The sequence below is a fragment of the Aythya fuligula genome, chromosome 4 (assembly GCF_009819795.1).
Source record: "Aythya fuligula isolate bAytFul2 chromosome 4, bAytFul2.pri, whole genome shotgun sequence".
Taxonomy (NCBI): Eukaryota; Metazoa; Chordata; class Aves; order Anseriformes; family Anatidae; genus Aythya; species Aythya fuligula.
This window is the reverse complement of record NC_045562.1, coordinates 2,311,732-2,336,370: the sequence shown is the minus strand read 5'-3', so window position 1 is coordinate 2,336,370 and position 24,639 is coordinate 2,311,732. Positions and strand designations below refer to the sequence as shown.

Sequence of the window (24,639 nt, the reverse complement as noted above, 5' to 3'; positions counted from 1 at the left end):
TGCTCCTTTACTGCCATTGGAAATCATTTTCTGGGGTAACCTTGTCACAAAAATAAAAATTCCTTCAAATTCTCATCACAGACATTTATCTCTAAATTCTGAACTCCCACTCCTATCTCAAATTTATACTTTAAATTTACTGCTTAAAACCAAAGTGATGTAGATGCTTTGTGGTGGAATTATTATTATTTTTTTAACACACATTCCGTCATAAAAGAGATTGGAACAGAGGTGATATATTCAAAATTCAGGTCTGTCCTTCAGTTTTCAGAATGGGTGTGTTTGTGTTATGATGGATATAATCAGTGGCTTCCAAGTGGGTGCCTCCATATGTTTAAATCAAGGCTTCTGAAACTTTCTGTCTGGGGCGGGTAACAAGGAAACTACAGCAGCTACTAAATTTTTCTGTTCCTGTTCCTGCTGTCAGTGGTAAAAAATGGCAATGTCCAAAATATCCAAATGTAGAAGGACAGAGCAGAATCATGGCTCTCTTGGGCACCTTTTGTCTGTGACAAGATATTTATAAAATCATATTCTCAGCATACAGAACTTTTTGATTTCATTGCTTTTCTCATCATTTGTTGCTGTTTTTCCTATAACCTCTTCTGAAATAGGTAACTGGAATCTTAAATTGTCCACTTGCTCCTGCTGTCCTTTCACATTGCTTCTAGCAACTATACACCAGCTGTGTCTCTCATTTCCTATATTTTCCCCTTTACAAGCCTTTCCATTGCCACCCCACTCTGTAAAAATCAGAAACCAGGAAGTCTAAATCAATAGGATACTGATGAGCACCAACTTCAGCACAGAGTGGCTGCCGGGCAGGCACAGCACTTTTGCCAGCAGCTACAAACGCCCAAGTCCCTGTGGACTCCATAAACACAGAGCTGGTCCCAGAAGCTTTGCAGATAGGTGGGAGCAAGACGGTAGATGGCAGTCATTGTCCATTCCCAATCTAGCCTTGCCCATCTGTTTCACTGTGCTGTTCTTGGGGAGAGGAAGATGGAACCTGAACAGGTAGAAGTCATACTTGCTTGTACTGTAAGTAAGACCATATCTTTCTGCAAAGTGATAATATTGTTTTCTTGTATTCCTTTTGGGCAAAGTAAATAATGCCTTAAAATTGGGGAAGTGGTATCTAAACATTTTGCAATATTTCTTGACAGAGATACAAGTGAAATCCTTGTACCACACAGCCGCCTTTGCATTTTCTTCCAACGATCTAGTAAAGCTTCTATTTTAAGGAAACCCCATATTAGAGTTAATCAACATGATAGTTTTATAGGTCCCCTTTTATCTTCATTTGTTTGGAATTAAACATCTGGATGCAGTATGTAGAAAGTGTAACTGTGCTAGAACTGGATTCCCTGCAATGGAGTAGGCTCACATAAATCTGGGTCAATGCCACATTTTCTTTGTTCTCTAACAAAAAGAAGGCTCACTAGGAAATTTCTCTCAACCAGCCTTCCTTGGCAGGGCTGTGGAGACTTCCGTGCTTTCATTGGTCATTCTGAAAAGTGCAGTTCACAAAATCTTGACAGGCAAGGATGTGCTTTAATAATCACAAGGATTAAGTGTTGCTTCTTAATACTTCTGAGATGTTTCCTACTTCTCTAGCAGAGCTTAACTTTTTTGACCCTTCTGCCTTCTTCATGATGCTATCTTGCATTATCAAGGGAGCTCACTTCAGTGTTTGATTGTGTTTCTTAACAGGAACTGAAAGTTTCTGTAAAATGGAAAGGGAATTGCATGGCAAATGTTTTTGCTTTAAACCACACTCATTTGTTTAACCAGAGGTCAGACTGTTGCTGCCCCCTGCATGTCCTACAGGTTTCAAACTTAGAGTAGAGGGAAATTAAGCCTGTTTTGTCTTTGAAGATGGCTTCAAAACCCCTCCAATCCATAAAATCCTCCAGCTTAACATTGCTTTATTATCTTTCCCAGCACTTGAAGGCAGCGCAGTAGGTTGTCCAGCGAAGGCAGCTGAAAGATTCAATGCAAAATGGCAATGCCCATGGTAAGTTTGCTAATCTTCTTTTTTTCCTCTCACATTCTGGTAATGTTGTTATTATACTCACTTCTCTCAAATGGTTACATCAAAGGGCAATATGTTCTCCAATAAAATCAAGCCAGATCATCAAGTGAGGCTGACAAATTTGAAATGAGCCATTTCAGAGGTTCCAGTAGGTTACTTCATCGTAAAAGCAAGTAATTTTAGGTAAAATGGAGAACAAATCTCTATAAACTAATAGCCAGAGGAAATGCATCAGGTCATAGATGTACAGTTAAAGAGTATTATCATGCCATTTCAAAAAGGAGAAGAATCGTACCCAGAGCAAAAACTCAAGTACTGCCCTTTTTCAGATCAGACTTGATTGGAGATTTGGAAAAAAGCCTCCTTTTATTGAGAAATTCAAGTGGTATCAGGTAATTGTCTCAGAGTACGAAGAATTTTCCTAGCACTTCTAGTGACCCCTGAGGAAGAAATCTTCTGCTAACAGCAAGCCTTTCCTTCTGGCTGCAAAGCCAAAGGCAGATCCAGGGCCGGCAGACAGGTCCAGGTTTCCGGTGTTTTTTGCAGATGAAGTTGGATACCCAAACTCATTGGTGAGATCCTATGCCCTGTGATATTTAGGATGTCACACCAAATTATCCCAGCAGCCCTCCTGGCCTTCCCAGTTTAACCTCATGTAGGTGCTCGTGGCAAGCTGGCCCATCCCAAGCCTCCTGACCTAGGGAGAGATCCCATCTGGCTTATGGGGCTCTGGAGGTGACCCTAAGCAAAGGCAGTGGCTGTTGGTGGGAGGTCTGGCAGGGAATTTCAGCCACCTGAGAGCAGAGGAAGATTTGGATGAATTTCCTTGTGTCTGATGGAGCTCATCCCTTTCTAGGTACTGCTAAATCATTCTTGACAGGGATGACTTATCCCCAGGGCTCCTAAATCTGCTTCTGACAAGCAACCTTTTTTGCTGTTGGAATGCATTGGATTTCCCCAAGCATTGTGCATCTTTGAAATATTTCCTGTTAGAAAGGTATGCTTGTTCTCTGTTTGAGCTCTTCAGTCCTTGCTTTGCTAAATTACACAGGAAGAATAGTGTGCTATGCTGTAAGTACACAAAGTGAATTATTTGGAAGGAAGAGCAAACATTTCTAGCAAGCATGTTTTAATCAGAGGTTGTTTATTGATGTCCTTTACTATATGTTTTCTTGGCTGTGGGAAGAGGTCTATATTTGAATTGGAAAACAATTTTGAAATTTCTTATTGTTTTCCCCAACTTTTAATTTATGAGGGAACTTATTCCCATGTTATATATATCCTTCCACAGGTCATAATTTTTGGTGAAAGATTTAGACCATACACTAGAAGGAGAGTATGTCTTTCAAGCATAGTAATGTCTGATGACAATAATATAGGGAACATGTCTGTTGCCAGAGTTTGTTATCCTTTCATAAGTCTTACTATATTTATTTATTTATTTATTTATTTATATGTATATATATATATATATATATATATTTCCACATAAGTGAGAACATCAGCTGTCAGTCTTCATGGTGAATAAGTTTCTAACACTTAGGAACAGTGAAGAAAGCTCACCAGAATATTAAATACTTGCATAGTAAGTATTATTTCAGAAAACAAAAAATACACAGAAAGGACAGGGTTTTTGTTTGTTTGTTTGTCTTTTGTTTAAAAATATTCCTATTTCAAAGCCATTCTCAAGCACTTAGGTGGTAGGATGAAAGTGGCATTACTGAGCCAGTTACCTTTTAAATCTTGTTGCTTTTAATCTTAGTTATTATAGGTAGCACTTTTCTCTCTAAATATTCCCATTGAAAACCGTGTAGCTACTTGCAGCGTAAAATATGAATCCATGCAACTTAGGTTCATTAAACTGAGACAAATATGTTCAGTAAAGTATATACCTTTTAATTATAGGTGTTAACGCTAAATTTCCACTCATTTCTGGAGAGGTTCTATTACTCTCCCAGCTGTGGGGGAGTGCCATAATTTTATTTTATATGGGAATAGCTGCTTAAAAATCATAAATACTGGATTGTTCTGATAGGTTTCATTTGGCTAATGCTCTGCTACCCAAATGGGATTGTTTGACAAAGTGTACTTTCAACTACTGAAACAATTTACAACTGTGAGATGACAAATAGCTAAAAGATAGGTGGTATTTTTCCATTATGTAATATCTTCCTTATTCTAAGCTCTTCTATGGGCTCTACACTCCCTCTTCTTTGCCCCCTTTCTCCTCTCCTGGTGCTTAACATGACAAAGCTTTTTGAGGCCATAGGTCCAGCAAACAGTCAGTGAAATCAGTAAAACCAGAATATATCTATGTAAGGAGTATTGGCTGTGTTGTCATCAGCTTAATGGCAGAAAAGTATTAGAAGATTGGTTTTAATTTAATTAGAAGGCTGAGACTTTTCTAGCCTTTTTGTGTGCTTTTGTGTCCTTATATATCATGGTGAACTGTAGCTTTTTCACTTTTACAAGCTTGACACTGGCATTGCACAGAATATTGTCCAATACAACAGTAGAGGAAAGAAAGGACAAGTAGTTATGAAAGTACATGATTCAGCCAAAATTTTCCCCCAACACATTTATCCACTTAAATGGTTTCAAGTGATTTTACTCCAGCCTGCTGACCACTAAAAGGGTGTTCAACCAGCACTGCACTGTCCTCTTGTACCCTTATGTCAACAGATTGATTTTTTATTGACTTTGGAGAATGCCCTCTGCAACATACAGGGGGTTGTTGGCTGTGCCCACTCCCCGCAACATAAACCATAACAGTAACAGTAAAACAGTAATAAACTCCCCTTTCTAAAGACAGTTTCTTTTTTCCCTATGGCTTACTGTGCTATAATATCAACTACCAACACACAAGGGAGCAGAAGGGAATTTCCTCTTAGCCTTTAAGAAATCTCGGAAGAAGAGAAAAAGGGTAGCTTGCATGTAGGTAATTTTACAACCTCGTCTCAACCAAGATCTCTGGAAATTTCTAAACTTCCCTCCAGCATCTTATTACATTTGTGAAGTCAATGTGTGTATCGTTGACTCAAAATGCTGCCTTATATTAGGTAAACAAATCACAACGTGTCACTAGTCCAAGGCTTTGCCTCTTATTGCTCAGCTTAGAAATGGACCTGCTGCCTGAAGGTGGGGAGTAAAGCCCCTCCAGTCTTTAACAGACTGGCTCAGTAACAGCCTACCTCATGATATTTACAACAGTGATGGGTAGCTTTTATTTCCTGATAATGTACTGGCACCATGTTCCTAGTTAGAAGAGAAATAATAGTGAAAGCATATGGGAAACCTTATTCCCTTTCCTAATAACAAATACAGTGGAATTGCACTTTATAATACCACAGCCATATTTGTTTATGATACACATAAATCTTGGGCTATGTTACTAGGAAGACACATGCAGAGCTTTTATATTAAAGAATTCATATTCTGAGGGTAAACCCATTTTTTGAAAAAAGAAATCTGCTTTTATTATTAACCATGTAGAGTATAGCTTCAGCACCACATATGTCCGGAGCTTCATTAAACTTCCTAAATTAATAATTGTATAGAGTATTTAATCTATATTAATTATAGATAAATATAGATTAGTTCTTATTGATTCATGCATAGTCCATTCATTTCCAAATATTTGTGATAGTTTGTTGACAAATCTACAGTAAAGATTATTACAAAGGAGATCTTCAGTCTCCCTTAGGGATTCTGTGCTACAGGAAGCCCTGATCCAGGGTCTGCTTTGATCCTCATCCCTTGAGCCTCTTTCCCATGTTCTTCTTTTCTTTACCAGGCTGCTTTTCCCATGGTAAAACCTGCTCCCGTTACAATACTACAGCCCCTATTTCATCTGTGATTCCTGTATTTCTCTCATCCTTGTACATTCACAACAATAAACCAGGCAGAGGCAGTAGGTCTGGCTTGTCTTCTGGATGTAGAGCTATCTGATGCTTGCTTACAGCTAGCGGAGAGGGGGTGACTGGAGCACTTGGACACCCCTGGGGTGGCCAGCTGGGACCCCCCATTCCCTCCATGCCCTGGGATCGTGGCCAGACCTGCTTCTGCACAGAAGAGGTTTGAGGCCAAACTCTCTTGATATTGGAATCAATATCAAAACTTCTGTTAACTAAAATGATCCCAAGCTTAGCTTTATGTCTACACTATTAATGAGCAGGCAAATGTTCAGACCTACAGACTTCTGAGGAGTTAAGAAACCAAGGGAATGGAAAATTATACTGAGATTTACTCTTCTAAAACAATTGGACCTCAACCAAAAAAGCACTTGTGCTTTCAAGAATCACTGACAGTTTTAAGAGCCAATATTTCAAGAGTTTCAGGGAAGGCAAGCAAATACTGTATGCTGTCAAAAATGTGAATTCAAACATTCTTTATATAGCCCATACTTGAAGGTCTGATGATTTGGGGTCGAAAACATAAGTCCTTGAAGCCTATGACTTTGATTCAATCTGATTCAATCAGTGCAATTCAACTATAATATTGAGACAACTTTTTAAAATTGCCTAAATGTTGACATTTTGGATTTAGTAAGTTATGTAAAAGTTAGAGTAATAATTCTGGCTTTTACATAAAATGAAGAGGCAGTACAAAACTGAAATATCCATCTTCTGGGATATTCTCATATTAAAAAAAAATATCTCAACAGGGTGTGAATTATTTTCATTTTTTAATTTCTGGAAGAACAGCAATTCCAAAGCTACATTTAATTATGATCTTTTGGATTTATTTATTTATTTTTTTAGAATATTCTTCAAACTGTCCACTTTCCCTTCAGCCTGCCAGAGCAGATGAGTTGGCAGAATACTGTTTTGTTTAAATCACATTCCTGTGGAGCATTCTGCATTTAATAATCAATATTTTGCCATGGGAAGCCATTTCACTGGTGAAGTTCAAACAGATCAAGTAACAAGAATAAATGCTTTGCCACTCTACGGTTTCAGAAGGATTTTTCACCCATTTAGTCCAAGAATAAATGGGTAATCAAGTTGGAAAGAAGGAAAACTGAAATTCTGATCTTTAAACCTAAAATGAGCCAGAGGTGTGTTAATGCCCTTATCACTTGAATTTGGCGACCACAGCAATGCACAGAATATTCTAACCTTTGCTAGCTTGTGGTAAATCTTACTGCTAATTAAACCAAAAGAAGATTTTTATATTTTTAAAGGACTTCTGGATTTAGAAGACCCTGTCTCACAAAAATCACATCAACAAAAATACTAAAAGTTCCTCTCAACTTCAAGCATTTCAGTTTCTTGATACTGCTTTCCTTCCCAAACTGAACTGGCCAAACACATCCACAGAACAACTCTTGGGTGCTCCTTGGACTTGAGCAGCAGACCTGGGTAAGAAAAACTCCAGCCTCTAAAGAAGCAACATCACTTTGTTAAAGAAGCTCTCAGGTGGGAAGGACACCACGTTGCCTTGGTTGTTTTTCTGTGCCAACCTTAACTGGAAGGGAAAGAACCCTTTATTGTATGCCATAATAATCAATGATAAACACTAGAGTGTTATAACAGAAAACGTTAATCCATGCAGTGTGTTGCAATAAATCAAGTCCTAGTGAACAAAATAACTGTTCAGAAAAATCTGGAGTGTTTTTACTGATATATTGGTTTTGAGAAAATTGTTTCATTTTCTTGTTAATTTTGAAAATGAGGTTCAATTAAAGTTAAAGAAAAAAAAAAGTTTAAAATATTTTGTTTTCTTTTCATCCTGGCATTTCTTGAGAGAAAATCTTAACCTTTATAAAATATTCTGTATAAAACATTGTAACTATTTAAATTATCACTTGTCATATTTAATATATCCATTACAAGTCTAGACTTTTTGTCCACATGAAATGGCACCTTATAATACAATAATGTAAGGCTATTTAGTGATTTAATAAATCCCCCATGAGACCAATAAAATTGTTTGTTGTGTTTTGTTTTGTTTTGTTGTTTGTTTTTTTTTTTTTTTTGAATATTAATAGCAATGAAATAGCAATAGCTATTAATAGTAATGAAAAATCATTTCTATCTAAATGTTGTAGAACTAGTGAGGTTCTTTTACAATGTCATATTCAATAGAAAAAATAAGAAAGTGAAAGAAATATGATTTTAATATCTGACAAGGCATTTATACTGTAAGATCATATGCTGATAAATCTCATAAACACTTAGAAACCTTTATTTTAGGACTGCTGTGTATTCTGGCACAGCAAGAAGACTAAATGTATGAAGAACTATTAGTTCATTATGACAATGTTTCCAGAAGAAAAGGCTGCCACCCCTCTTTGGATGCTGCTGCTGTATGGATAGTAGTCCTCAAATACCTTTTACTTTTAACTTTACTTTTTTATTTTTAAATTTTACTTCTTATATATACACAAATCTCTGGAAAAGTATTGCTTCATGCATTTGGGCCAGGAGTTTTATTCATCTCACCTTCTGTATTGATGCAGTAATAGTGTTTGCTGCCTGCAGAAAATGATTACAGTTGGATACAGAGCTATGCTACATGCATGTGCATCACTTCAGAAGGGTACCTCTGTGCATTTGGAGCGGGTGCTGTAAAAGAGGCATATAGATAGCAGCACTAATAAATGTATGGATAAGACTTAAAGGCCAGAAAATGAAGGGTAAGTTAAAACTGGTATTGGCATCCCACTCCTGAACTGAGAATAGGCTGGCAATAAAGAAGCAGGGGGATTTGATGGAGAACCTTGTTGCTTCTAGCATGTGTGAAGCAGTAAATAAAAACAGGAGCTCTCCAGACCTGGTGAATGAGTAATCTGCACTGGCAGCAAAACCACATGAAAGAAATGAGAATTTCTCTCTGATGGGGTTCAAAGTAGCCATGCAACAAACAGTGATCTCTACAAAGGGAGTCAGAGGTGCCCTGTACATCAAAGTGGGGGTTTGCTTCTGAGACGTGTTAACATCCAGCCCCCAGCATGTCCTTCCAGGCATGCATGCATCACACAGCAAAGAAACAAAATGATTGTACAAAATTCCTAAGCATGGAGGCGATAAGGGCTGTGGAAAGGGAAGATTTTTCAGGAACTTCCCAGCACTACAGTGCATTTTCACCAGGTTATGACTTCTTGTGTGCGTGGACAAAGTTTCATGAGTACTGCAAATCTGTAGCCCCAGATAACATCAGCACTGGCCTGAATCTTGGTAGGAATATTCCCAATCGAAATATGAAAGCAAATGAGGCACGTGAAAAAGAGCTTTATGTTAGGGCTGTGAGCACTGGTCTGCACTCTTAGTACAGTTTCTGGCAGTGCCAGGTACCTGTGGAACTGGCCATGGTGATGGAGAATAAGGCAATCTTCTACCTATTTCTGGTACATCCTGCTGTATATCTTGGTAATGGGGAAAAAAAAAAAAAAGAAAAAAAAAGATTCAGCTGAAACCATACTGTGCACTGTGCACCTGGACAAATGGATCACCATTCAGTACTGCCGATGTGGTGCAGACAGGCATTAGCCTTATTCAGGAGATGTGCAGCTGAAGATTGGCAGCTTCTTATCATCATCCTTTGAAAACCCTAGTGATACTGCATTGCCCCAGGTTCTGATACAAAGAGAGAGACCGAGAGACAAAAGTTGATGCCTGAGAATTGCCACACCAATTCTTATGGATCAAAAACTGACACTCAGGTCAAGCTAATCTGCAGCTGATGGAAAATCACAACACATCACATAGTGTTTTATCATAGCTTATGCTTAAGACTTTCTCTTCTTTAGCTTGGCCAAACCACATGGACACAGAATATTTGGTGACATAAACATAAAATGCAGGATGATTTTTTTCATCACATTTGAGTATGTGTGTATGTTATATATGTGCATGTGTGTATGCTTATGATCATTGCAAAAAACAAACAACCAGAAAAAGCAATAACTGTCTGTTGCACAGAAATCCCCTTCAGCAGTGAAACAGCTATACCAAATTGTCACTATTTCAAATGTTCAGTGAAATTGCTCATTTTTTGTTTATTTCTAAATTGCTCATTTTTTGTTTATTTCTAAAGTAGCTACACATGGACCTCATGAAATTTCCTAACTAAAATGGTTTCTTGCAAAGTGAATTTTTCCAGACAAATCGATGTATTTGTATGCAAAGCACTATTCTCCAACAAACTCTGCTGAAAGCAATATATGATTCACTCTAACGATTCCAAGCTATGCATGACTCATGTTGAACAATGGAGCCAGAAGGTCATTTGTTCTCATGTCTCTGTAAAATTATTTGGACTCTGCATATGTCCAGAGGAAAAGGAAACCCTTATGAAAAGTGTCCAGCCCTTTGGAGAAAGCCTCAGCCTTCCCATAGATGCAGCTCACTGAAAGCAGTGCTCGTATCCTAAATGTTGACCACTGGCATTTATTTTTTTTTTCTGAAAGGAAGATGAAGATTTAGTTTGAAGGTTATCCTATTATCTGCTATCAGAATCTGCTTATGACTTATCATTTTTGAAGTTCCACATGCTGACATGTGATCTATATCTTCAGGAGTTATAATTAAGTGTCCACTTACTAGAATTTAATTTTGGACTTTGAGGTGCAGCTCTTGCTGGTCTCTTATTCTGCCTTTTGTAATTTGGTATCTTTTATCTAAAAGCACTTACACTCTTCTGTCTGATAAGAGGACAGGTGGAGACTTACAGCATTAGAAGTAAAAGTATTAATTTAAGGGGTCTATGACCACATTCATAGACCAGAAAAAGATCAGAAATTTAATTTGTGTGGGTGTATACATATGTGCGTACATACATATTTACCTAGGAATTTGAAACCAGGCATAGATGAATTGTTTTCATGCCATGTTATGATACAGAGGTGGTCAGAAATTGACCAGTTAGTTTTTGCTAAATATTTTAGTTTCAAAGTTCTCATTTTCTCTTTGAGATTTTCTCTATTCTCTCACCTGTTTGTCCATCCTTCCATCCCATCGCTTCACTCTTTTACTGAACATTTTTGTTTTCAAATTATTTGTATAATGCTAATGATACTAAACTGAGTTTTGCTCTAAATGTCATTTCTTCTGCTCCCATTTGGATGACAAAAGCACATTTAAAGTTTAAGTAACACTGCCACTAAAGTAACTGCAATATATATATGGCATTCATGGTAACGTGCTTTTTGCTGCATCAGATGCTTTTAAGGCAATAATTACGACTGCTCTTTAAGTCTGCGTTGGCTAGCCTTTCTTGAAAGGTATTCCAACATTTCTTATAGTGTTATTTTGCTATACAGGAAACAATTGTTAGTGCACCTTTTAAAGTAATATGCATTGTTTTAAAACACAGGTTAATATAGGTGACTTAAGAGGTTGATATAAAGCAGCCATGCTTTTTGGCTCCTACAAATTCCCTAAATGAAAGGGAGTTAAATGAAATTAAATGAAGCTAAATAAAATATAGATAACCACATACATTTTTAAAATATATTCCAGTTATTCCAGACTTCAGAATTATTTTGGTGGAGGTATTCAGGAAATCAACGTAAATCCAGAAAACCAGCAGAAGTGTAGACAAAAAGAGCATGTCACAAGGCAATGATACTAGACACAGGCTGTAAGCATTAGATATTGCACTAGACCAACAACTCAAAAAACCTCTGCGCTTTCTGTATTTTAAAAGGTATTATTTTGTGTTGGTTGGTTTGCTTGTTGTCTTAAATTCAGAATTGTTTATCTTTTTGAAGAGTAAGGTCTATCTAGGTCTTAGAGTTGATTAAAAAGCTGGAAAAATGAAGGATTATTTTTCTCTAGGTTTTTAATTTGTTTTCCTGCTTTATGAAATATTAAATTTTTACTTGAAAAAAAAAGCAAACAAACCAACACTCAGATTTTTGATAATTCTGTGGTTCTTCCACAAACAATATTAAATTGCACTGCATAAAAGCCAGTCTGTTCACTGGGAGAGGAGAACACAAAGTGAGTTTTTTGAAATGTTTATGAAAATATTTCTTAGACTGTATGATAAAGTTAATGTGTGGGACACATGGAAAGAATGTAATTTTCTAAACTAACAAACAAACTAGAAAATTAGTCTCCAGAATTTGTCTTCTGGCAAGACTATATCAAGCACTCAAGGCTTATTATATCATCAGTAGGAAACCTGTAAGACGAGAGAACCCCAAGTCTATTATAATTCAGGTAAGGTGCTCAGACAGACAGACAGTCCTCCAGGCTGCCAAGGAGAAAAATAAATGTTTTGCTGACGGCAAAGGAATCATGTTTTTTTCACTACATCAGTGCTGAAATTGTGAATGAAAGAGCAGGCTTTACTGAAACAAAAAAAAAAAAATACAAGAGTTGAAGTCTAAAATGCTTTGTATGATGTATCTAGACAAGGCACTTCAGCAGTATTCAACACTCAAATTATTGCAGAAAGAACAGGATGATTCAAGAGATATGAACAAGGAAAATATTGAATGATCCGTCATCTCTCCTGAAGCCGAATAGAGTAGACACTCCCATTTTGAAAAAAGATTGTCTGATTATTACATTTTTCTTATAATGCATTCTCAGCTGCATTTTAAATTCATTTTTAAAGTCTTTAAAATCATCCCAAACCGGAAACTCCTGAATTTCTGTTCATTGTGTTCTTCGCTGCCATTTTCAAAAGTGCTTTAAAGAGTGACATGATGGTAACACTTAGACTATAATGACTAATGCTTGGCTGTCTGCTCTAACTTCCAATGCTCGTACATGCTCTCTTTTCAGTTTCCCCCTGTATTGCCCATTGATGTGGTTACTTTATTGGCAGGAGTTTACTTTTATAAAAAGGCTGCAGGATCACTATTGTATCTCAGTATCAGAAAGGAAGTGATGCTTCGACTTCTGCTGAAGGAAAAAGCAGCAGATAAATTAACAATAATAAAAATATAAGCAATTTGTTTCCAGCTCCTATTGATAACATCAGTTTCAAGTTTTGCTGAAGCACTGGGGACTGATAGCGAGTACATCTGGAATGAAATGGAGATGTTAGATGTTGAGCTGCTCTAACTTCCATCATCATCTCTCCACTGTTGTATGTGAGTACCAGATAGGTGCAGCAGAGGAGGATATCCAGAGAAACTCTTTAGAAACTTGAGTTAGAAATCCTCCCTGTCTTTTTTGTCTGGTCTTAACCACTGCTGGAGAATTTCTATGAAAATTTGGGCATTCTGCAACATTAGGTGCCATATTCTGCAAAGGGACACAGAACTGTGCTATTGCCCTTTGTTAAGCAGAGCTTCCTTATCCACATGCCTGGACTGGGGCTTTGCTATCAACCCCAAACGGCATGAGAGGTAAGGGATCCCAGCAGAACTGAAGCAGAAACCAAGCACTGGTCCACAACGGTTTATTAAATTCCTTCCTTCAAAGAGTGTTGAGAAATTGCACAGATGTGCTGCACAGTTTTACCCATCCTATGCCCACCTGTGTCTCTGTACTGAATATCGTTCTGCCATGCCTGGTGGTGTGGCCCAGATATTTCTAATTATTCTACCTGAAAGCAATTCGCCTTGCAGAAAGATCAGAAAAAGCATATACTGGAGAGATTCAGTTACCAAGTGCAGGCTCCTGCTGAGCCAGTACTCTTTAATTTGGAAATATCAGAAAAGATGTGACTCCAACATGAATTCGTGTCTTTAAAATACTAAAATGGGCAAGAAATCACCCTTTAAGTGTTCAAGGCTTTTTAATGATGATGAAGGTCGAAGATAAACTGCAGACTTGTGGAAGTGAGGAGGTGTCAGAGACTAATGCAATTCTTTTTTCAACTGCAGTGAGTGGACTGAATGTTAGAGCAGGAGAATGGGGGAGAATGCAGACGGGCTATCCGATGCTTCAAGGAACAGGAGAGCCCGCAGTCAGTAGTAACACACCACACATTCCCAAGCATTGCTTTGTCGTTTTATCAGATCCCAGATAGCACAAGAATGATCCTAGTACAGCAATTAGAGGGAATGCAAAAAAGGGAAAGGTGGCTTTAGAAAAAGGGACTTTGTGACGCGATGGTGCTAGGACGAACAACTTCTCTTTGATTACCAGCTCCAGCTGGGAGAGTGGGAGAAAAGCGGGAAGCAGGTGGCTCCTGAGAGGGTCCACCTGGAAGAAGGCTATAGAAGGGCAGCTGTTCTGCATTGCAGGTCCTGGCGTAAAGAGAGGACAGAAAGTAAAAGGTTGAGGATGGTTATTTTTTTTTGTTGTTTGTTTGTTTTGTTTTTAAATGTAGGGATGATTGCTTGCTTTTGTTTGTTTGTTTGTTTTGAGCTAATAATTGCTCCCAGAAAAGAAAGTGTAGTTGTGGAGGGTACTGGAAAAGTCCTGGTCACTGCACTGGGCTCTTCTTGTGTGAGTAAATATTGCGCTAGCTCATACTAGAAAAACAACAAAGGAAATACCTTAGCAAGTTCTTACTGCCTGTTTGTGCCCAGCTAGAGAACTTTAAGGATAAAAGTTCTATATTCTCTCTGTTTGGAACAACCCAGACCCCAGTCACAACAAAAATGGGTATTTCTAGTTGTTTTTGCTAAATCGGTGATGTCAATGGGCTTGGGCTTGCGTGGCCAGGAACCAGCGTAATTTGCATGTACATGAATTCAGTAATACTGCATGGTAACTGAGGAGTTCTTGATATTTTATTTTATTTTTTGCCTTCTAAAATCAAGCAGAGAGATAATATATTGGCAGGAGGGAAAGGGAGGAATTCATTTGCAGGGGCTCGCTAGTCTCAAGATAGATCTTTGCAAAGCTTGGGAAAATAGCTTTCTGTGGCTCTGCTGAGTTCCTGTTTAATTACTTAGCTAGATATGACCTTGCACAACTTCTATAATACAAGGGACTAGGAGATCTTTTGTGGTAAACAGAGCCCATAATAACTCTGTTCTCTAATCTCTGTTTCTCTAGTGATGCCACCCTTTATAAAACTATATATATCCTTGAAGCACCTAATTGAGGAAAGGCTTTGTGAGGGGATAAAAACATTTGAGTTGCAGGAAGTAATTACACCGGAACAGTGTTACTTGTCTTTTTATTGCTATGTACGAGTACTGTTATCGGAAAACTCATATCTAGTCATGTGTTCTTTGGGCTGGCAGTTATTATACAGCTGGCCACTGGCAGGAAACGCCAAAGAGCTTGAACAGAGAGATGTTATTTAGTTGTAATTTTAACACAGTTTGGGAAGTGCACTGCTGTTTGCAGTTTTCTTGCATACACCTGGGAATGTGGAATGTATAAAAGCATTCCCAAAGCAACACAGGTGTGTGTGGCACCTCAGAAGAGCCTATGAGAGTCCCATATGACTGCACAAGGTGAATCTATGATAGTTGTAGTGACAAATCCTAAGTAAAAAAGGAACTGGAGAAGTAGTGATATGGCATAATTCAGTGAATTGTACTGTGCTGAGAAGTTGTTTCATTGCAAGCATTGTTTCATATGTTTTTTTTTTTTTTTTTCTCAATGCTGTTCTTAGCATTGTATAAATACCATTCTGTGTTGGAGATGCAGTTTAAACATGCATTACAGGGGCTGGGATGAAATGAGTTTTGATGCGCATGATGTTAATGTCGGCTATGATTTTTGCGCTAAATCTACCTGTAATATGCAGCTCAGAGGAAAAAAAGAGGAAATGGTTCAAATTTTGCTATGTTCTTGTTGAACAACATACTGAGTCTATACTAATCCTTTAGCTATCAGAGCCGTTCATGCCTTTGCCCCTGTGATACACATACAGGAGAAGCACAACCTGCCCCTATATCCCTTTATGCCTCCATATGTCACCTCTCATGCGTTTCGTGGCAGCCTCTCACCTGCTGTGAAAACACAACCCCCTTTGAGCAGCTGGTCACAGCAGCTGCTTCACAATGCAGGGCAATACTTTGACATCACTTAAAATATCAGCCTCCTAAACGTTGTCTCCCTCTGCTATTTTGCCTTTCAACCAAGGAGGCTGCTCTGCCTTGAGGGGAGAAGCCAGGCCCTCTGGTTCTTAATTGCCTCCTTTCCCAAGTGACTTGAGTGATTGTTCTCTAACTCACTGTAATTATCTTTTACTGTAAACTAACCAAAGTACACTCTAATTTTTTTGGTGTTACATTCATTAGCAAGCATCCTGCTTTGAATGTTAATGTATTCTGGGAATGTCCAGTCTGTAAGTACAGACTGAAATGCGTAGCAAGTACTTGTGCAATACCCTGAGAAACAAATCCTGATAACTGACTGGAACTGAAAACCATAGTTTTATGTGCAGAGTGGACCAATGGATGGTCAAGCCGCAGGATGGCTTTACATGGGAACATTATTTATGACAAATAGACAATCCCCCATCCTGCTTCCCAAAAAGACTGCCTGATGGGAAAGTTGGCTCTGAGTGTGTGCTTGTATAGTTCTCACCATGGGTGGTGTGTGTTGCATGATTTCTTCTTTGTGATGAAGAGGGGAGGTCTCACCATACTGCTTTATTATTATTATTATTTTCTTCAGGAAAAGTCTGAAGCTTAGCAGATGATTTTGCATGTTAATGTATTCAGTGCTGTGAACTGCCCATTTTTCAGATGGGTAAATCTGTGCAGCATGCAAAATTGATGCCTAATGCTTTTAGCAGCCAGGGTTCTGATGTCCAGATCCTACTTGAGCTCCTGGATATTTTCTGTTGTATCTCCTATGGAGCACAGCTCCTCTGCCAAGCACAGGTGGAGAGGTTTGTCTAATGTTGTTGATTGCTGGATAATGAAGGAAATGTCTTGGGGCTTGGAGATTATTCCAGTCAAAGTTATGATTTGAATTTTCAAGTGACTCTGTGTGGATGCTTTTATTCTAGTAATAGGGACTCTTTAACCAACGTAGAATAATAGACTTTTGTAGTGGGCAAACCAGATCAGAAAAAGGCTCTCAAAAATGTGTGTGCAGAAAGCTCTTGCTGAAAAACTTGTTCCACTATTGCCTTTTCCGTTAATTTCCTCTTTTAGACAGGGCCTTTGTCAGAGTGTTTTATCATATATAGTGCTGAGAGGGTACTTGATCTCGGAGCTTGTGCATAGTGCTCAGATCTCAAGACACCAGAAATATCTAATGCAGACACTTGGAGTGTCTGGGTGCTAGAAACAACCCTGATGAGCTCTCATACACCTGGTTTGGCTAACAGAATTACCTGAACTTTTCTGATGTGTAAAAACATCTTATCTGTATGAGACTACTTCTTTTGTTGGACATCTCAATATCTCTAAGTGATTCAGATGAATAGGCAAACAAATATAAAACTCACTCCAATGGAAATAATAATTAGGAAACAAAATAGAAATTTGGGTTTAAAACTAAAAGGCTTACTTACTGCTCATGAAAGCATTAAGGTATTTACAGGAAAACCCTAGAATAAAAGGTAGAGAATGTAATATTGCATATTTAGGAGCCTCAATTAATCTCAATGTGATTATTATCAATATCTCAATATGATATTTCCCCCACCTGGAAAACTGAAGGAAAGTAACTTTCATGCTGTTGACTTCTGTCTGTTTACCACTTTAAGTCTGTGTCTTTCTACGGTGCACATGCTTTTCAGAATTACTCTGAACATATATAATGGAGTCCCTGGATACTGCAGACTATGAAAAGGAAGTTTAAAAGCACCTCCAAACAATAGTCTGTGAGCAATCCACCTTATGAGATATTTAGGTCATTTGCTGAGGTGCAGGCCATACTTTCATACTGTCACCAGTAACTTGAAATATTTATCTACTAAAGAAAACTTCCCTGCTAAAGATTGTAAGCCAAACTGTGGCCAACTTTTCCATTCGTTTTTAAATTCTATTTAACATAGTTACAGGAGAGTTCAAAAAATGAACAGATTTCTATTCTTCTGTTTAATTTCTAGAAATAATTACTTATTTATAGGCAATTAAATGCCTATAAATTGAAGTATATGCCATATGTACAGATACACGCATATGTCTGTATGTTCAAAGGGAAAAAATAAAAACGTGGTGTTAAATGTGGAATTATCTAACAATTCAGAGTTCCCAGCAGCAAATTTGCTCCAGAAACAGAGATTCTTTTTATTTTGGTTCAGGAAAAAAATAAATCTGTTAAGTATTGGAAGGTTCAACACACTCAAATCCTCTGTATGATGGATTCATACACAGAATCCATCTCTGTATGCATGTGGGTAACCAGACCTTTAAAGTAGCCTCAGGTTATGGTTTCTGTTTCTGCTGGCTACATTTGTAGACTTTCAGCTTTGAAAAGAAAACGGGACTCCCATGTTTGTCGCTCTTTGTTTCTTTTTGAATGCCCCATTGAACATACTTGCATCTGGTATAGTATCCCCCAGCTTTTGCCTTACCTTCACATCATTTATGTTCATCCTTGTTCCCTCCTTCCCAACGAAGATGTCATCTATGTCAACCAGAATGTACCTATCCAAGGACAGCGTGAGCTTCTTCCCTGACAGGAAAGAGATGGCATCAATAAAGATCAGCTTGTGTAACCAGAAGGTCAGGTTGTTTCCAAAAAGAACTCTTTGAATCCCATCATGAAGCCCCAAGTCCTGGATGACGGTTGCATACAGAGCAGCCTTTGGCAATGCCATGGGAGGTGGTCGGGAGGTCTGCAGTTCAGTTAAAAGCACAGGTTGGTAGGTGGAATGGTTGAACTGGAAAACTGTCCAGTCTTCACCAGGCAGTGGGCCTTTCTCAACCCTTGGTGCTTTGGTAATGCGCAGAAGGGGAGACTGAGGGTTTACAACACAGTCTTTGAGGGCTATGTTATTGTAAAGATGTAACGGCAAGCCTTTCAGTTTTGTACTTGGGGAGCTGTTTTCATTGGCTTTATGAAAACCAATTATGCTAACACTGTATTCCACACAGTATTTTTCCAGAAGCTCTCTATTCCACGAGTCCATGGATACATACTTTAAAATATTCTCATATATAACAATTGTGTATTTTCCTCTTCCGTTGTCTGTGAGAGGGGGAATATCCCCCTTGGCAGGCGCGATGACCATGTGGTATTGAAATCTGCTGGACTCAAGGATGGCTATGATATCTTGTCCCAGCTGGGAGTATTGGCTTTCCACAAACAGCAGGACAGTGGGATCAGTTTTAGATGGATCAATTGGCTTAGCTGTTTTCAGCTCAATGGATCTGTATGGTAGGAGCTTGAGATCTTCACAGTCTGCTTCTCCAGTGGTTTCTGCAAGGGCCATCTCCTGCTTGTAGCTGGTGTACAAGTAATAGGCAGAAATGACGATACTTGCTAAGCAGAAAGTAGCCAGAAGAATAACAAGTGTTCTGAAACTTCTGTGGAGCCTCACTATTAGATTCATCTTTTGTGGGACTTTCAACTTCTGTTGGACTTGTTGCTTTTTGGTTTTCTCTTCCTAAAGTGCCATAATAATGAGGAGACACAGAGGTGCTGATTCCCCTCCTGAGATGTTCATGTGACCATTTCAGTACATTTATGAAGCTGTTGGGTAGGTGATGAAGCTGTTGGAGTGGGAAGTCAAAGGATCTGTAAAGCTAAATTGAAAGAGGCTTTCTCAGAATACAGCAGTTGCCAATAATCAATGAGGATGACTCTCAACATTATCTGCAACAAGTTAAAAAAAAAAAAAAAAAGTAAATAAAATCCATAAAGCAATTAAAAATGAATGTTAATAAACAGTGATGTCAGTAATATGAGTTGAGAGGGAGGTTTATGAACACTTCAAGTGTTGTGTGCTTTCTTAATGTGTTTTATCTTAATACATCAGAGTTCTCCCATTTTCTTAGGACATAAAATTAATCTAAACTTTTTGAGGACAATGGTATTTTTATTTATGGCCATTTCTTGGCTACAATGCATTATTGCTATTGTAAGTGGGGTTGACTAATGATTGTAGGACAAAAAGAGGACAAAAAATGTTGGTTAAATATTGGTCCAAGTTCTATGTCAAACTCATAATTTTATGGCTAAGTATTTGCAAAGGACTATCAAATTCTGTTTTTGAATGAAACTAATCAAGACAAAGAAAAAGGCACGAGATATCTTTTCCCCTGTTTCTATTCTGTAACTGGAGTGGCCGGTACTTTACTGCCCATTTAAAGACTGTCAATGAAAAAAAAAAAAATTAAAATTAAAATTGCACATGGATTTTCCAAGTAAATTAGTAGGTTACTAAAACTGCAGGGTGCAGCAGTGCATGTTTCATTTTCTGTTCTCCCAGGGATGAATGGAGGATTGTATGGGGCATGAGTAGTGTTGGAGTTGCTGAGCCATGAGGTATTTGTTCTGTGATTGCTGGGTGGGCACATAAAAGTGTGTACTGAATTAAGACAACTCTCACTAAAGGATGGGGGCTTTGGGCTGTCCCTGCTGTGCTGTGTGGCTCCAACTGGACTGCCTGGCCATCTCAGAAGCACTTGTGTGCTTCTTGGTAGCCCTACCTAAATTCACAAAGAATTCCCAATGCTAACAATGAACCATGCAACTCAGAGGCAATTAAAACTAACAAAACAAATAGCCCATGCTGCTCTATGGATTTTAAAAAGAATTAACATCTGTCTGAATTATTTATATTGTTTACCTATTGGAAGAATGTGAAACTGTAAACAATGGATGATTTTTGAACTGCTAGGTGGAAGAACCTTTTTCACAGCATACGCTTGTCAGTTGACATCTCCTTGTCTATTAATTTGAATTATTATTTTGAATTTTTATTCCGAAAACTACTCAATCTTTACATGAAAAACTATAAAAAGCTTGCAAGAAAGGTGTTGAGGAAACTTGTCTACCAGATATATTTTATGACTCTGGCATAGAGTTCTAAGGAAACTCTTGGTTGTTTCAGTTCAGGATTTAAAAAATACAAGAAAAAGCTTTACTGGTGCTCTAAGTGTGTGTGTGTGTATACACACACATATTGCTTTCCTAGTATTCGAACTATACTGCTTTGGAGAGTTGATTGAGCAGTTGAACAATTGCTGAAGTAACTGTGAATTAAGAACTCTGTGAGAGACTTGCTCTTTCTCTGGCTGTTTAAGAAAAAGGAGTTTTTGCTGAGACCAGTTGCAATTTTGCCAGAAATCAGTTTTTATCTGCTTTACCTTTGTCAGTCAGAAGCTTGCTAGGAGATTCATATCTCTGTACTGTGGGCTACTCTGTCTGTCACACTGCTGTGTCATGTGGCAATTAGCGAAAAAGGTGAGCAAGGTGGATAGCTTATATGTGGAGAGAAATAAGAAGTGAGCAGAAGCAAGAAAAGTGCCCTGCATTTAGTAATACCTTGTGTGAAGGGAAAAACATAAAAGAAATGCAGCAATGACTAAGAAATTAAAACCATTCTGATAATTGTAAGAGAATTGCCGTATTGCCCCTCCAACCCCAATTCTTTTAGTGCTTCCCTCATCCTGCCGTTCTGTGTATACTTGTCAGGATCTCACTTCTTATTAAACCTCCAATTAAGATTTTATAAAAAGATAAAACCTGATCAAGTGAAGTGTTCTCTGTGAGGCTATGCTTCAGTTTCAGTGACGTTGATGAGTCACTCAGCCTGACTCTGAGGGTTTATCGGATCAGGAGAACTGCTCTCTCTGCGAAGGACAGCCTTGCTGGGCGTGTAATCTCCCCACAAAACAGCTAATTGCAGCAAGCTTTGGTTTTCTTAGCATGAGAGATGTGGGTATTTTGAAACAATAATTAACCCCTCCCTGTCCCCGGACTTTGCATCTTCTCCTTTCATCACTAGAGGGCAATATCTTCTTGGTTTTTGCCTGACAGCACCTGCTCTCACCTCAACTCAAAGAGCAAATAGCCCTGTGCTCGTACCCTTTCCAGAAGGGTCTCAGAAATCATCGAGGCACATAAAACACTTTAATTAAGACACTTATATTCTTATGTTTAATAAATATAGTAAAAATAAACAGGTTTTTTGTTCTAAGAAATCTGCTGCTAAATTGCATTGAATACTTACCAAATGTCTCAGTCAACAGCTGTAGCACAAGAGGAATTGCATGTGAGGAGACCTAAAATTGCACGTTTATCCTCACTGTTCTGTCCTACTGGATCTCTTGTGTGCTAGCATTTCAAGCTGTCACTTGAACCAGTTCTTCACTATTACTATTGCTTTTATTGCTAAAATATGAAAAGCCCCTGACTTTATACTAGACAAATGTTTATCCTACATTAGTTAATACAAATAATGCTAAAAATATCTCCTACTTATCTTGAATAGTTTATAGTACCTAGTTATGTAGATGAGTACATCTGTTCAGTGTGGATGTTATAGCAAGAACAAGTATTCACAATTATCTAGGTGTGTAATATTAAGATTGATAAGAAATTTGAACTTGCACATGGGAACATGGAATTGGAGCAGATCGCCTTTTAAATTGTGCATTGTGTTTGAACTGCTCAGTTGAAGTGATTATGTTGTTCAGTAAAAAAAAAAAAAAAGTGTGAAATAATTAAAGTTTATGAAAATAAATCAGCTATATTAGCCATTAGTGGGACATTTTCCAAGGCATAACTGGAAGTTAAGTGCTGTTTGTGCCTTTGAAACTCTCCCCCATAAAGTTCAACAGCTTTATATTCACTCAAATTCAAACTTTAGACTATTTTTGTGCTATATTAATTTGAAAACATGAAAATAGGCCATCTTTTGTAATTATCATTGCTAATGTAGTTTCATTCTAGAAACCAGTGTTTGAGGTCACTGGTCAGAACTCAATGACTCTTTAGGGGCAAAGTCTACAGCTGGATACACTTGGTCAAGGAATTCAGGTTACAATCATTCAGACTTGGTCCTGTAGTGGATTTCTGGCTTGTGTTTAGCAGACATCCTAGACATTTCTGTTGTACAGAAATGGTACAATTCTGTTGTGATGTCTTAGACATCTGCAGGAAGTGTAATTTTTTTTAAAATTAAAGCAGCCAAAGGAAAACAGAAGTTTTTTTTTTCTTTGTTTGTTTGTTTGTTTTAAATATCTGCCTCTTTTCTAAATAATACTTGCTGCTTCCTCATACAAATGCATCTGATTAAAGCGTATTGATACCAAAGATGATTGGGAGATCAGGGCTCAACAGCTGAAAAATGGTAGCACTGTAGTGAAAAGAAACAACCTCTTATTAACACCATATGCTAGCACTGTATCAGGAATTAAAGCTGACTCTCTCATGGCCCAGTTTCTGAATATGGACCTTCTCAAAGTGCACTGATTTTTAATAAGCATTTTGACCAAACTGGGTGCAACTAGTTGATAGGGAAACACAGACATTGTGGAATGCAGCTACATACTGCAAAGGCAGTTAGCTATTAATTGCTAATGACGGATCACTGTAATAATGAAGTTATTGCTTGGATGAATAAAAACAATTTGATTAAGAATGAGAGTTGCTGCTTTGCATTATCAGGAGAAATATGTGATACGTGAGTGGCCTGGTGCAGGCATGAGGACAGCAGCAGGTGTCTGATGCTCGGGCTGCCAGCCTGGGCAAAGGGCAGGGAGAGCACTGCCTCACAGGGCTATCAGCTTGTATCCTGTCCTTGTAGCTAGGCTAAGGATCTAGTTGGCTTATGAAAAGTGGAAATCTTGGTTAACACCAAATAAATGGATGTCTTTGTCCATGTTGTTGATTGACTGAATAGGCTTCACATCTGTAACAGGTTAAAAGTGTGTTCCTGACTACAGGCCTATGTAGAAGAGCAGTGCAATCACTGCAATATGGTAATTTCTGGCTGCCACTCTGTGCCAGTGCAATGCTGCATGCAATGCTCTGTGGGTAACTTGTCTGGAAACAGGCTGGGATCTCCTCTCATCGTATTCCAGTATAAATCAGAAGTCATTATGTCTTTATTTTCTATATATAAAACTTCCCTTTAGGCTAAAAAATTAATGTAAACTTTCTTCCTTTCCTTCCTTTCCAAGCTTATACGACTCTTGCCATTTGTTAGCAGTCTAATGACCCATGGTACTGACTTACTACTCCTTACTGCTCATTCAACACAGAAACAAGAAAACAGATTTGAATGAAAAATGACTCCTGTTGACCATTAGCAAAATATAAGGTTTCTGTTCACTGTGGAGAGAGAATAGACTTTTTTCTTGGATTTCCAAGAGACTTCTTGCTAAGTTCATGAAACTTTTGTTCTTGAAAGATAATTTTTCAAGCTTAATCAAGTTACAACATGTTTTGTGTGACCTCTTAGCTCCCATATGCATTGATGCTGGCTGCTCTTGGCTTGTCATATGTCTTTATAAAATGTTTTCACCTGAGGTAGGGATAGCTCAGCTGGAAAAAGGTGCTGCAGTTCTGACTTTGTTCTAACTTTGATAACCTCAGAATGGGGAGCTCTCCCTACCTAGTACCTTCATCTCTTTTGTTTGGTTTCAATTCAAAATAATCTGTAAGTTGCTTTTGTTTGTTTGTTTGTTTTTGTTTGTTTTCTCCAGTATTTTCAGAAGTATTTGATCAGTCTATTAAGTCTCTCAAGGTCTTGGGCACCGCAGGATGTTTCTGGGCCCAGGCTCCCTCAGGCTGCAAGTGCTGTGTGTGTAGACCTCTGGTGGCTGGTCTGCTGAGAGAGCCATGCAGGGGCTGGGCAGAGCCAGCTAAAACGGCAGAAGGGGC

The 24,639-nt window shown here is 38.2% G+C and overlaps 1 protein-coding gene across 2 annotated transcripts in view; it reads right to left on the bottom strand.

Annotated features, from left to right (window-relative positions):
* Positions 1-24,639, bottom strand: part of NDST4 (N-deacetylase and N-sulfotransferase 4) — a 107,647-nt gene that overhangs the window by 70,685 nt on the left and 12,323 nt on the right. Inside the window, exon 2 of one of the 2 annotated variants that reach the window (XM_032186058.1) lies at positions 18,377-19,620. In XM_032186058.1, coding sequence (XP_032041949.1) covers positions 18,377-19,357 — 981 coding nt within the window. In that variant the 5' untranslated portion in view covers positions 19,358-19,620. The remainder of the gene's footprint in view (positions 1-18,376; positions 19,621-24,639) is intronic. The other variant, XM_032186057.1, reaches the window with a different exon arrangement.